The sequence below is a fragment of the Oreochromis niloticus genome, unplaced genomic scaffold (assembly GCF_001858045.2).
Source record: "Oreochromis niloticus isolate F11D_XX unplaced genomic scaffold, O_niloticus_UMD_NMBU tig00007365_pilon, whole genome shotgun sequence".
NCBI lineage: Eukaryota > Metazoa > Chordata > Actinopteri > Cichliformes > Cichlidae > Oreochromis > Oreochromis niloticus.
This window is the reverse complement of record NW_020328518.1, coordinates 148140-160788: the sequence shown is the minus strand read 5'-3', so window position 1 is coordinate 160788 and position 12649 is coordinate 148140. Positions and strand designations below refer to the sequence as shown.

Here is a 12649-nt window from a genome sequence, read left to right as displayed (position 1 = left end):
AATTTATTTGGAGCAAAATGTGTGTCATATGCACACCATTTAAGAGTTGCTATATCCTGTTCTAGTTTATATTCTTTTATTACTGTTTCCCAAATTTTAAAAGTCAACTTGATCCATGGATTTTCAGTAGTTTTTATTAAATCTTGCAGGCTGCTGTCTGCTATAATAGCTTGTATTGGGATGGAAGTCATTGAAATCGTCATTCTATCACCTCAGGCGTCTGTCGAAGGTTAAACCTTTTCTTTCAAGACGTGACTTGGAGACTGTTATCCATGCTTTTATAACCTCACGCTTGGATTATTGTAACTCCCTTTTAATAGGGGTTGGACTGGGCACTCTGACACGCCTGCAACTAGTACAGAATGCTGCAGCACGGTTTTTATCTGGTAAAAGGAAATTTGAGCACATTACTCCGGTCCTGGCCTCCCTGCACTGGCTTCCAATTGAATTTAGGATTCATTTTAAAGTTCTTTTATTGGTTTTTAAATCTTTAAATGGTCTGGCACCTGCATATTTGTCTGATTTGCTGAAGCCCTATGTCCCCACTCGCTCGCTCCGGTCAGCTGAGCAGTTGTTGCTCTCAGTCCCCAAATCGCGGTTGAAACTGAGAGGAGACCGAGCGTTCTCTATTGTGGCTCCTAAGCTTTGGAATAATCTTCCTCTTCACATTAGGCAATCGACATCGGTGATGGTTTTTAAATCCAGATTGAAAACGCATTTTTATTTACTGGCTTTTGACTCAGTGGTTGACTGACTTGTATTTACTTATATTTTATTGTTTTTGCTATGTTCATTATTTTATTGTATTTATTATTCTTATGGTATCTATTATGTTTTATTGTTCAGCACTTTGGTCAGCCTTGTGTGTTTTTAAAGTGCTATATAAATAAACGATGATGATGATGATGGAAGTCAGACCCTCCTCAATGTCTTTCCATTGAGCAACATATGAAGGATTACACCAGCATATCATAGGCCTTAATTGTGCTGCCCAATAATATTCCCTAAGAGAAGGTAAGCCCCACCCCCCTTTTCCTTTGTTAAATTATAAGGTTTTAAATCTAATTCGGGGCCTTTTTCCTTGCCATATGTGTCTTGACAAAATTTTATCCCATTCATTAAATTGTTTCTGGTTAATTTCTATTGGTAATGTTTGAAATAAATATATTAATTTAGGAAGTATATTAATTTTAATTGAATCTATACTCGAATATAAACTTAAATATGGAATTAGATTCCATCTTGCTATATCTTCATTAATTTTCTTTTGTATTGGTTAGTAATTTCGTTCTGATAGTTCTGTAAGATCCTTAGGTATTATGACTCCCAGATATTTAAAGTACTCTGTTTGCCATGCTAATTGGTACTTATTTTTAATTTCTTCTGATGGAATATAGTTGTACTTAAGCAACTGTGTTTTACTCATATTAACTTTATATCCTGATAGTCGACCAAAGTATTCAAATGATTGCATTAATTTAGGTAGAGAGTTTGATGGTTGACCCAAAAAAATTAAAATATCATCTGCATAGCAGGCTAATTTATGCTCCTTCTCATGGATGTTAATACCTTCTACTTCTTTGTTTTGCCTTATATATTGAGCCAATGGTTCCAGATATAACGCGAATAATAATGGTGAGCACGCACAGCCCTGCCTTGTTCCTCTTTGCAGCTTAATACTATTTGATAGGTAGCCATTAATTTTAATCCTTGCCGTAGGGTTATCATAAAGTGCCTGTATTGTCTTAATTATATTTTCATGCAAACCAAATCTATGCAAGACTCGGTAAAGAAAGTTCCAAATAACAGAATCGAATGCTTTTTCTGCGTCGATACTGATTACCATTGCTTCTCTTTTATTCTTTTGAATATGGTTAATAATTTGTAATGTCCGTCGTACATTATCTTGTATTTGGCGCTCTCGAATAAAACCTGTTTGATCATTATGAATTAGACTAGGTAAGAATTTTTCTAACAAACACAATCCAGCTGCAGTTATTGATCCATCATCTGTTCATTGATTGACACTTTGATGATGACTCCTGACATGATGACGATAATAATAATAATAATAATGATAATAAAAATGGATTGGATTTCATATAGCGCTTTTCAAGGCACCCAAAGCGCTTTACAATGCCACTATTCATTCACTCTCACATTCACAGTGCATCACATATTTTGAGCTAATGCAGCGGTCATCACACCACATACTGCTTTCTATGTAAAGGAGCCTTCATTCTCAGATTAGGGCTGTTTGTGACCATAAAGTCTGTCTCACAAGGGCAGCCACTGGTCCAGGCCAGGATGCCTCCACAGTGGGATGTCTGAGGGTGCAGACGTGGGTGAAGTTAGGACCAGGTGCCAGTGGACCTGTGGACCTCTGGAGATAGGAGTTATTGTTTCACTCCACCAAAAGCAGCAGAGAAAGATGTTTATTAATAATCCTTCTTATTAATAAATGCTCTGTGAGCAAATTTGTTGAAGGTAAACAAACATAAATGATGGAAACAGCATCAACCAATCACAATGCTGCACTCTTGCAGGAGGAGGTTGTGATTTGATGCATGTGATGAATATATTTATTTATATATTTTCTTCAGTCCAGAAGATTAATTTGATATTTTAGCACAAACAAGTTTCAGTAGTAAACGCTCAGAAGCAGCAAACTAGCAGTGCAAAATAGCCCATTTTAGTAGGTGGCCAGTTAAGTTGAGTGACCTAGTAATCCATTTACTTTTACTAATATGTTTTTCTAAGCTGGGGAAACAACTTCCCCCTAATTCTAGTTCATGCTGGGCCAGGCTAAACATGTCCTGGACATGGTCTCTGCACACAGATGAAACTTAAAATAAATAAAGAGTGAAAATGTCAGTTCCTTTCCAGAGATCAGTTTGAACAGGCTGCACCGTTGTTGCTGACAGAGATTTTGTCCTTTGAGACCCCATACAGACATCTACTGTTTATGTTAGACAAGAATGGGAAAAAGGTTCCTATATGTGTGATTGTTCAAATAACACTGGTTTCCAGCATTAAGTAATCAGACAGAGCCAGTTTCCTCATCTGTCAGACACTGTTTGTGGCTGTAACGGCCATCTACATACCTCAGAGTGTCCAGTCTTAGCTGCTCAAGCATCTTCACTCCTGCCTCTCCTGGGTTATTGTAGCTCAGGTCCAGCTCTTTCAGATGGGAAGAACTGGAGCTAAAAGCTGAGACCAGAGACTTGCAACCTTCCTCTGTGATCAGGCAGCCTGACAGCCTGCAGACATGACAAATACTATCAGAGAAAAGCAAAATAGCTAAATGCAAACAGGAAATTGCAGCCAAAAATGAAACAGGAGTTAAAAATAGCCATTAGTCAATCTAAACCTTAGACTGTAAACCTCTAAACCTCATCTACTGAACATTTCAAGAACGCTGACCTGAGTGTTTCCAGTTCACAATATGGACTTTTCAGTCCAGAAGACAAAACTTTCACTCCAGAGTCCTTCAGGTCATTGTTACTCAGGTCAAGCTGTCTCAAACTAGAGGGCTGGGAGCTGAGTAGTGAAGACAGAGTTTCACAGCTTCCCTCTGAGAGATTACAGACACTCGATCTGAGAGACAATAAAGAGAAAAATAATAATGTTAAACTTTCTGGTCTGAACCTTTGAAAAATACATGATCTAGATAAAATATCATCTCTATAGAGGTTAAATCATGTGGAGGGTTAATTAATCATCAATAATTAATCAATTAGTCATCATTAAATAATTAATTAAATGTCATTAATGGATTAAGTTCAAAATACTTGATAAATTAAATACATACATCATTGATTTCATGCCATGTAATTTCCAATAAATTAATTTCAAATTTATTGATTTTTAAATATATTTAATTAATCACTTATTGACACATTTAATTATATATTTAAGAATCTATTTATTTAATTCATTTGGGCCCTTCTAGCCCTGCAGCTGTGCATGTGCTTACATATCCACTGGTATGTATCCTGCAGGTATTCTCACAGCAGTGCTGCTGAACATTAAATGACCAGCAGATGTCAGTTCTTCATAATAAGCAGTTGAACGAGGCTTTGTGTGATCAGAAAAATGTGACACATTCACAGAGCTTTACCACACCATCACTAGACAACAATGGAATTATTTTAACTAAAAACAAATAATCAGAAAGTCTTCTGCCTGGTCTCGTACCTCTGTGTTTCTGTAACATGAATAATGAGCTGAAACTTTCCTCACGACACCACTGATCAGCTCGAAGGGCCCTCGAGTTTACCTGCATGCATCCTGTTCACCTGTCAGCTGTTTAACACCTGCTGCTTATTCAGGAAACACGCCCACATTACCTGGTGACAGTCACAGTTTAATGTTTGTCAATATAAAATAATTTAGTTCCAATATTGTGCACACAATTTGCAAATGCACCATATTTTACAGACCATAAGGCTCACTGGATTATAAGGCACATTAAGTGAAACAAAAATGTTGCATAAGTCAAACTTTACTCAGCTCATTCTTCTTGCTTCCTCCACTTCCGTACCGTTGATTCATTAATGTTTAATTCTCTCACAGCTGCTTTATTCCCATGTTGGGAAGGGCGATGGACACTAAGATAACTACAGAATACTTTATAAGTGAACCTGATGCTTTAATAAGGATTTGGGCTATTTGCATTTAAATTAAATAGATTTATTGACAGACATCAATTAAATAAGTAAACTTGTACCTCAGTAATATAGTTCTGCCACTTATCTGCTCTAATGACTGGAAATCTGATATCCAGTCACCAGCACAGCTCACTCACTTACACTCACTTACTTCACTGTTTTTGCTCCTGAGCAAATCAGTTTGTTTTAGATTAAAGTTGTTTCATAGCTGCATAATTTTACTGAAGTTTAATGTCTCAGCGGAGCACATGTGGAACTGAACCATTCGCTTGTCTTAATTATCTGATGTTTACATGTGTTACACTTTTTTTAATCTTTAATTTTAAATTGAAACTAACATTTAAAAACATTTGATACAATGTGGAAAGAGGAAGAGTATTTCCACCAGGAGCAGAAACGTCTGACTCAGCATGACGATGCTGTTGGTGGATACTGAAGAGCTCAGCCTGTCAAGACAGGATTAGGTTATCGTTTTTAAAAATGTTTATTCAATTATATTCTGAGGCCAGTTATCTGGTACAATGTTTGAAGTCTATTAAAATAAAAATTAAATCAGATGTGTGGTCTTTTGGTTGTTTTTTGTTCAATAAGCAGATGTTGGTGTTTCAGCAATGCAGTAACTTAAGTTTAAAAGGCTTGTTAGAAACTATGAAACACATCATACAGACTTCTGGACATTAGAAGACAACTAATAATCATCATGAATAAGACTAAAGGCAGGAAGGTGTCCTTATAACTAATAATATTAATAGTGGTTGGCACCTCCAAATTTATATCAGCGTCTGTCTGCAGCTGAGACAATACAAACTCAAACTGTGGGGAGAAGATTATATCACTTCAGTTTAAATTGACCTGGAAGCGCCACATTTTCACAGACTTCTTTATTTATAGCATTTTTTACGTGCTGTATAGATTATACAGTTAGGTCCATAAATATCTGGACAGAGAGAACTTAATTTCTAATTTTGGTTCTGTACACACACTAAAATCAATTTTAAATGAAACAACTCAGATGTGTTTGAAGTGCAGACTTTCAGCTTTAATTCAGGGGGTTGAACAAAGAGATTGCAGAAAAATGTGAGGAACTAAAGCATGTTTAACACAATCCCTTCATTTCAGGGGAAATGTAGAGGAAAAATTAAATAACTTAATGAAATTAATTAAATAATAAGATTGTCAGCTGATAACCAGCTTCATGCGACCGCTTATCCTGGTCCCAGTGTTAGGGTCAGTGACTCCAGTTAACAGAAAGATATCCTGGATATACTTGACTGACTTTTTAGACTCAAGATTAATAATCATAATAAAAATTATAGTCTAACATCCAGAAATCTGTACGATGTGTTTCATTATGTCTAACAAGCCTTGTACAGTTAAAGCTAACAGTTACTACATGACTGAAACACCAACATTATCTCTTTTATTAAAACATGCATATTAGGGCTGAATCGATTCGATCCACGATTCCATTCAATTTGATTCAATTTGAATCGAGGAAATTTTGCCTCAGACAGTCAGAAATATTATAATTCAGGTCATGCATCAGTACATTTCTATGTTTTTATATCTATAAAAAGAAATCTGACACTTGCGAGACATAATCAAAGGTGTGAGCATCACAGCAGATGCCTTTGTGTCAAAGTAGCTGAGGATAAAACAGAAAAACATGAAGGTTTTCCTGTCCTGGGATTTTATACAAATATTCTGCAGTACATCAAAAACGAAAGAAAACCATTAATGAACATATGAACATTACCTGATGCTGTTGACGTGAAGCAGAGCAAAGTTACAGAGGTTTTAGAGACACAGCTGAGCATTTTGCAATTTTGCATAATTTTAAAAAGTTTAAATTTGTTCAGTGTTGAACGGCAGAAATGAGGCTTTGTTTTCAGAAGTAAGTTAAAGGAAAAAACAAAACAGCGTCCGACAGGCTGTAAGAACGGTAGACTTGTGCGTAACAAGCAAGCGAATAATGCAGGGGAGAACCAGGTTGGAGGGAAATTCATTCAGTGTTTGGTTTGCCAGGTCAGTATCAATCCACACGATATCTCCAATGTTGTAGCTGTGAGTAACTGTCCCTGCACAGAGCTCATTTCCTGTGGTGCTGTCTTCTGCTTGGACTTCTGATGGACACAGAGATGGATTGGAGAGTGGCCTGAGGCAGGTAGACTCAGGTAGGCCAAGTCCTGCTTCCACAGCAGTGCCAGGATGAGCCATAGCAGACTCTTTGAGGACAGAGAAGGCAGGAGAAACAAATGGCACTTCCCTTGTCATCCCTTTGCTGAGGTAGCAGTGCTAGAAGAGCAGTGTTTGGTAAAATAAACACTTGAGATGTTCCTCATTGTCTTAGCAATTACAGCGGAGATATTGCACTGAGCATGGATTTGGATCACAGCAGACCTCAACGAGACAGCTTCAAACATTACACTAAGCAGCTCTGCTCTCCTCCTGTAGGTTTGCTGGGTCACACCATCTGTGGCAATGGCTTTCACCAGCTGCAGGACTGGGTTTTCACTGTCCTTCAGAACAGCAATTTGAAATGTGGAGCTGTCACAGAAGGCACAACATAAGCATCAAATGCATCAAATGCACAGGTATTGAGCACAGAGATTGTTGATTCCCCTAATCTAATAGGCTGATGAAGGTTTCCATTTTTTAATAATCCCACCTTCACTCTTTTGGCCTCAAAAGATTCATCTGCATGGAGCCATTCGGTACATGGAGAGAGGTAGGAAGTCCTCTTCCTCTTTATGGGTGGAACAGCCAGGCCACTCCAGTTCTCAACTGCATCTTCATCAGCCGGAGGAATTTTTGTGGCAGCATCAGATCCCACAAACGGGTGAGCATCCATTTTTATTTTGTCTTCTGCACTGTGAGTTGTCATGGATCCAGAATTGGCATCTGTGACTTTCAGTGATCCCACTGTTGCCTCATCTTTGATCTTTTCTTTTGCAGAACAAATCCGCATATTTCCCTCGATGAAGGAAAGATGACGAGCAATGAAGCGATCGACTCGAACAGGCAAGTTTTCATGTTTGAAAAGGCCGTGTTTTATGTTTTTGAACTCAGCTTCAACAGTGGCTGAACTTGCTGTGATGCTGGTGCTTTGGAAGAGAGGGACCATTATTCCTGTCCAGAGAGGCAAGTAACTTGTGAGTCTTATTATATGAGGAATAATCTCAGGGAGAAAGTGAATATTAGTCCCACTGGCATATCAGTTTGATGCAGTGTGTTGATCATGACGATGCATGTTTGAAAATCATAGGAGTATATAAAAGATGAAAATAGCAACCTGGACGTCACGCAATGGTTTGTAAAGTCCCAGTACGAAGCCTCAGATTGAGCATTATTGTAGTCGGCATCACTGTTTTTTGAGCCCAGGTATCATAAACGAGGCATCTATGTGACTGAGAAACTGAGGGACTCTAAAGCGTACACTGCTCCGTTTTTGACTCCAGTGGAGACCATAATTTGCAAAATGAGCACTTGAAACTGGTGATTGAAGCCAATAACCTCATCAGAAAAGTGTTTACCAAAGTCACAAATCAAGGAAACAGAGGACTGTTTTCCCAGAGATTTCCAAACAACCAGATTTAGTTTTTCCATCCAGAGGATTCATCCTCTGAAGGCCATTGGAAATGACATTTTCAGGACATTATGTCCATCTTCTAACCTCACAAAACACATTGAAAGATGCTAAGATATTTCACTGGTGACCACACTGCTTTGTTATACATTTCATTGAAGTAGAATGTCAAATGAAATGCCAGTTTCAGTGGCAAACCTTTCAGTTGATGCTTCATAAAAGCTTTAAACTGCTGGTGGTGCAAATGAATACTCAGGGGATCTAAACATTATATTCTTATGTTCTGGGGAAAAGCTGTAGCATATTTTAATGCATCAAACAATCATGTCAAACAAACAGAAACAATCATGTTTCTCTGACAGCATTTGCACCACTGGGACACTGGGCCAATTGTTTTCTGTCAGAGTACCTTGATAAAGGAAGATATGACCAGATTTGCCAGATTTGGACTCAGCAGTTTTTTCCCAACTGAACTGGTTGCATCAAAACACACAGTTGGGGGGAGATTTTTTTGACAATGTCTTGTAAACATGCATCTGAGTTTGACTCCAGCAGTGACAGAAAAACCTGTCCAGGCCAATATCTCGATGCTACCACTGTGAGGAACACTATATTTTAACAATTGCAGGGATGCAATGGGGTCCTTATCTCCTAATTCCAAGTCTTTTCTCTCTTGTTTGGCTTTTCGCAGAGTGGCCAAATTTGGAAGGTGGCTTGGCTCAGGATCTCCAACATCCATCAGATCTGCTGCCTTCGCTGAGCTCCATACAGCCGGTTCCATTCTGCCCTCACACAGCTCTTTAGCCATCTGTTCACGCAGGTTTCCAGACATGAACCGCTTGGAGTGGCCAGTGTGCAGGGAGAGATCTGTATTTCTCATGAAACACTGGAGCACCATTGGACTATTGATTGCTGGCTGTCTGTCACATGACTCTCCTTACAGTCGCCTCTGATGTCCAGATAATTATTGGTGACAGTTGGATGGACCTTTGCTCTTCAGAACACAAGTGCACATGTATTTTTGATCTTCTTCCAGATAAGATTGTTGATGATATGAGTCCAAGTGCCAGGCTTCAAAATTGTGTATTCCCTTTTTTAAGAAGGAGAAAACTTGTCATTGTATTCAACCTTTTCAGGAATAAATTTAACCCAGTCCTCAAAGGTTTTCTTGTCCAGGAGAAATGCAACCTGACTCTAACTCTCCTTCACTATTACTTTCCTGATCACTGATTTCCAAAGCTGACCAGATGTTGTGTCTATTTAGCTTCACAAAGGTGTACAGGGCCTTTGCTGACATCATGTCTTCTAGCTGCTGACTCAGCTCTTTCCAGACTGGTGCAGCTGGAGGGGCTATTTTGCCATTTTGGACTATGGCCTCTTTTGAATTGCAAAGAATTGCAAAAATGGAAACCTTGTCTACAGATGGCTTTCCAGGCATCTAAATAAAAAACACACACTATGATTATAATGGAGCAAAACATGATTTCTGCCCTATATATTCAGCCAGGAGCAACCCCTCCCCCAAGTTCTCCACCAATCTACACTTTCATATTTTGTGGAATTATTGTTTTTAAGATGGAGCTATTGAATTTGTGAGCTTTATTAAATTGAGTCTGAGTGTTTAACCCACCAACATGTACTGTACAGCACTTTAGTCCAGTGTACTAAATGTTTTAAAGTGCTTTAGAAACTTTTGTCTTGGATTTGCAAATTTGCAATTGCTGTATTTTTGAAAATGTTTAACATTGAAACAAAATCCCTTTGATCCAGACAGTTCGCTGTAGCATGTATTAACTCAGTAACTAAAAGCTCAGTATTTTAAATGTAAGCTGACCTTGTTCAGAAACCAGATGTAACAGCTGTTCTAAGAATCCTTCAGACACTTTATTGTATTTGATGCAAAAGACTGCTAGCTTGTTCGTTTCTCAAAAGTGTTCATGGGAGTGTAAAATGTTCAAATGTAGTTTTCAATAAAGTTTTTTTAATCCACTTAGCTCATTAAATACAATAAGAGTTTTTTTAACAGAACTTTATTGAACAAGTGAACACACAAAGCAAAGGTCATTTGAAAAATACATTTTTCAGCAGTAACACCATAACAGAATATCTCATATCATAGCAGCACAAACGCTACTTTTACCTGCACAAATCTGCACAAACGTAGCACTAACCGCTCCGCCTGTTTCCTTTACGTTTCAAGTGGGTGGGGGTCAGCTTCACTCTGCTGCGAGCTGTCGGCTTTCAGCTCGTGTCCGCGCCGTCGGGTGAGAAAGTCACATCTCACTGATTCTGATGCGTCGGCGGCTCCGCGCTTTGTGTTTACGTCTTTGTGCAGAATCCGTGTTCCTGCTCTCATTTTAGCTGTTTGGTGGTTGTTGAAACTTTGTGAGGTTTAACCTGAGATTCTGGCGTTTTGACCAAAATAAATTTATATTAAAAAATCGACTCAGGATTTTAATGAATCGATATCATGTTATCCAAGCGAGAATCGATTTTAATCGATAAATCGATAATCAAAACCCACCCCTAATGCATATACACGGGTCACACTGCTTATTGAAACCCCCCCAAAGATCAGATCTGAATCAGACAGGTTTTTGTTTTTTGTTTTCAAAGTTTAGACTTTGCTTCTATTGGACTTTTTATCAGTAACACGTGCTCACTTTTTGCAGGAACATATAAGCTCGACCACTTGCAAGGTGAGCTGGCAGACATCACTGAATTCATCAGAGATGATTAGGTTCATTTTGACAAAGTGAGCAGATATTTAACCTCCTAGGACCTGGCGTCCACACATGTGGACATCACATTTTGGATTGTTTAGACCAAAATACTAAATTTTGCTCTACAAGGGCCTGATATCCACTTACGAGGATGTTATACTGCCACTGTGCTATCGAAATTTTAGACCAATATCCTCATATGTGGCTCTCATTTTTTCTCAGAAACCAAAAAAAAAAAATCTGGTAATTCTTTGTTTCATTCATCAGGTCCCAATCAGCCCAAATATCAAAGAGAAATTAAAAATGAATGTCACGGAGGAGTTCGGGTCTCAGGAGGTTAAAGATGATGCCACTACATTCTTGTCTAGAAGATATTAAAATGTATTTGGTGACACACAAAACAGGGTAAAGTTTAAGTATAGTTTGGGTCCACACATGTCCAAACCCTGGTGTGTGGGCCTACTTAGTTTTGAGAAATTGTCATGGGACCGGGGTCTGGGTGACCCAGGGCCTGTAAGAAGTTATGGACATGTGTGTTTTTGGTGCTGCTGTCTCCTGTTTCCATGTTTGTGTATCTAGGTATGTGTGTGTGTGTGTGTGTGTGTGTGTGTGTGTGTGTGTGTCAGCCAGGAGCCTGGACACACCTACGGAGGAGAATTACTCACACCTGCAGCTGATCAGAGGAGCTACTTAGGAGTGTGGTGGAGCTCTCTCCGATGCTGGATCATTGCATAACTTCACGTTAGTCTCTTGGTGAGTTAGTTAAGGTTAGTCTGCCGCATTGTGGTGTTGCTGACGGCTGCCTCTTTGTTATCCCCAGGAGGAGTGTGGAGACGAGAGGGCAGCGAGCACGGGGTGCTCAGACACTGAGGAGCGGAGACAAAGAACACTAACACTGGCAAGAGGACACGTCAGAGTCGGGAACGCACTGGGGATTTATTGTTGTTCGGATTATTTAGCATCACTGTAAATAAATGCACTGAGCTCATCAAAGAGTCCAGCATTTGGGTCCTCCTTCCCCTCATCATAGTCTGCCACGGAGGCCGTGACAGAAAAGCCCACTAAAAGAACGCCCACCAGACCAAAGCAATGGTTTTGACTTGATCAGCATTAACCCCGCCACCTAAACTTGGTTTATATCTGACCCAGATAGACTGCAGGTCATAACTTCTTACCTGAAGTTCAGTTCACTTGACACTCGGACCGGCGGCCGCCTCGGGTCTCTCCTCCTCCTGCCTCCCCTTTCCCTCATCCACCTGCTGCCTCTGTGGAAGCTCCGCCATAGCCACCACCAAACAACTGACTTATTTTTGCACATCGACCAGCATCCGGCCAATCCACCACCTTCCATCGTTTATACCGTTACAAAAAAACATCATTGGCCCATAAAAACGAAAAATCACCATCGGTATGCTCGATGGCCAGTCCAGCTATGGTCGTGCCATCAGTTAACCCTTCACGTGCCAGCTGTGACACACGTGCCCAGGGTTGCCGACCCCTGCTCTAAAGCATCTGATTTGGATTCCTGAGATCAAATATATTTTCCTTTGGCTTTGTTTTCTTCCCATTTGTGGCTTTAATGTAGTGTTACATCCTGTTTGTTTGCTTCCATCTGTACACATGTCCAGATTCACTGTTATGTTTCTATTCTTACATTGCTGTGTGATCAC

At 39.4% G+C, this 12649-nt stretch overlaps 1 protein-coding gene and 1 long non-coding RNA gene across 2 annotated transcripts in view; one reads left to right on the top strand and one right to left on the bottom strand.

Annotated features, from left to right (window-relative positions):
- LOC109196096 (protein NLRC3-like) overlaps positions 1-12649 on the bottom strand; it is a 111411-nt gene that overhangs the window by 87541 nt on the left and 11221 nt on the right. The window contains 1 exon segment of the mRNA XM_025904843.1: positions 3424-3597. Coding sequence (XP_025760628.1) covers positions 3424-3597 — 174 coding nt within the window.
- LOC112845437 (uncharacterized) lies at positions 7139-7917 on the top strand. The gene is made up of 3 exons (XR_003218254.1): positions 7139-7264; positions 7362-7509; positions 7626-7917. It is a non-coding gene; the product is annotated as an uncharacterized LOC112845437 (long non-coding RNA).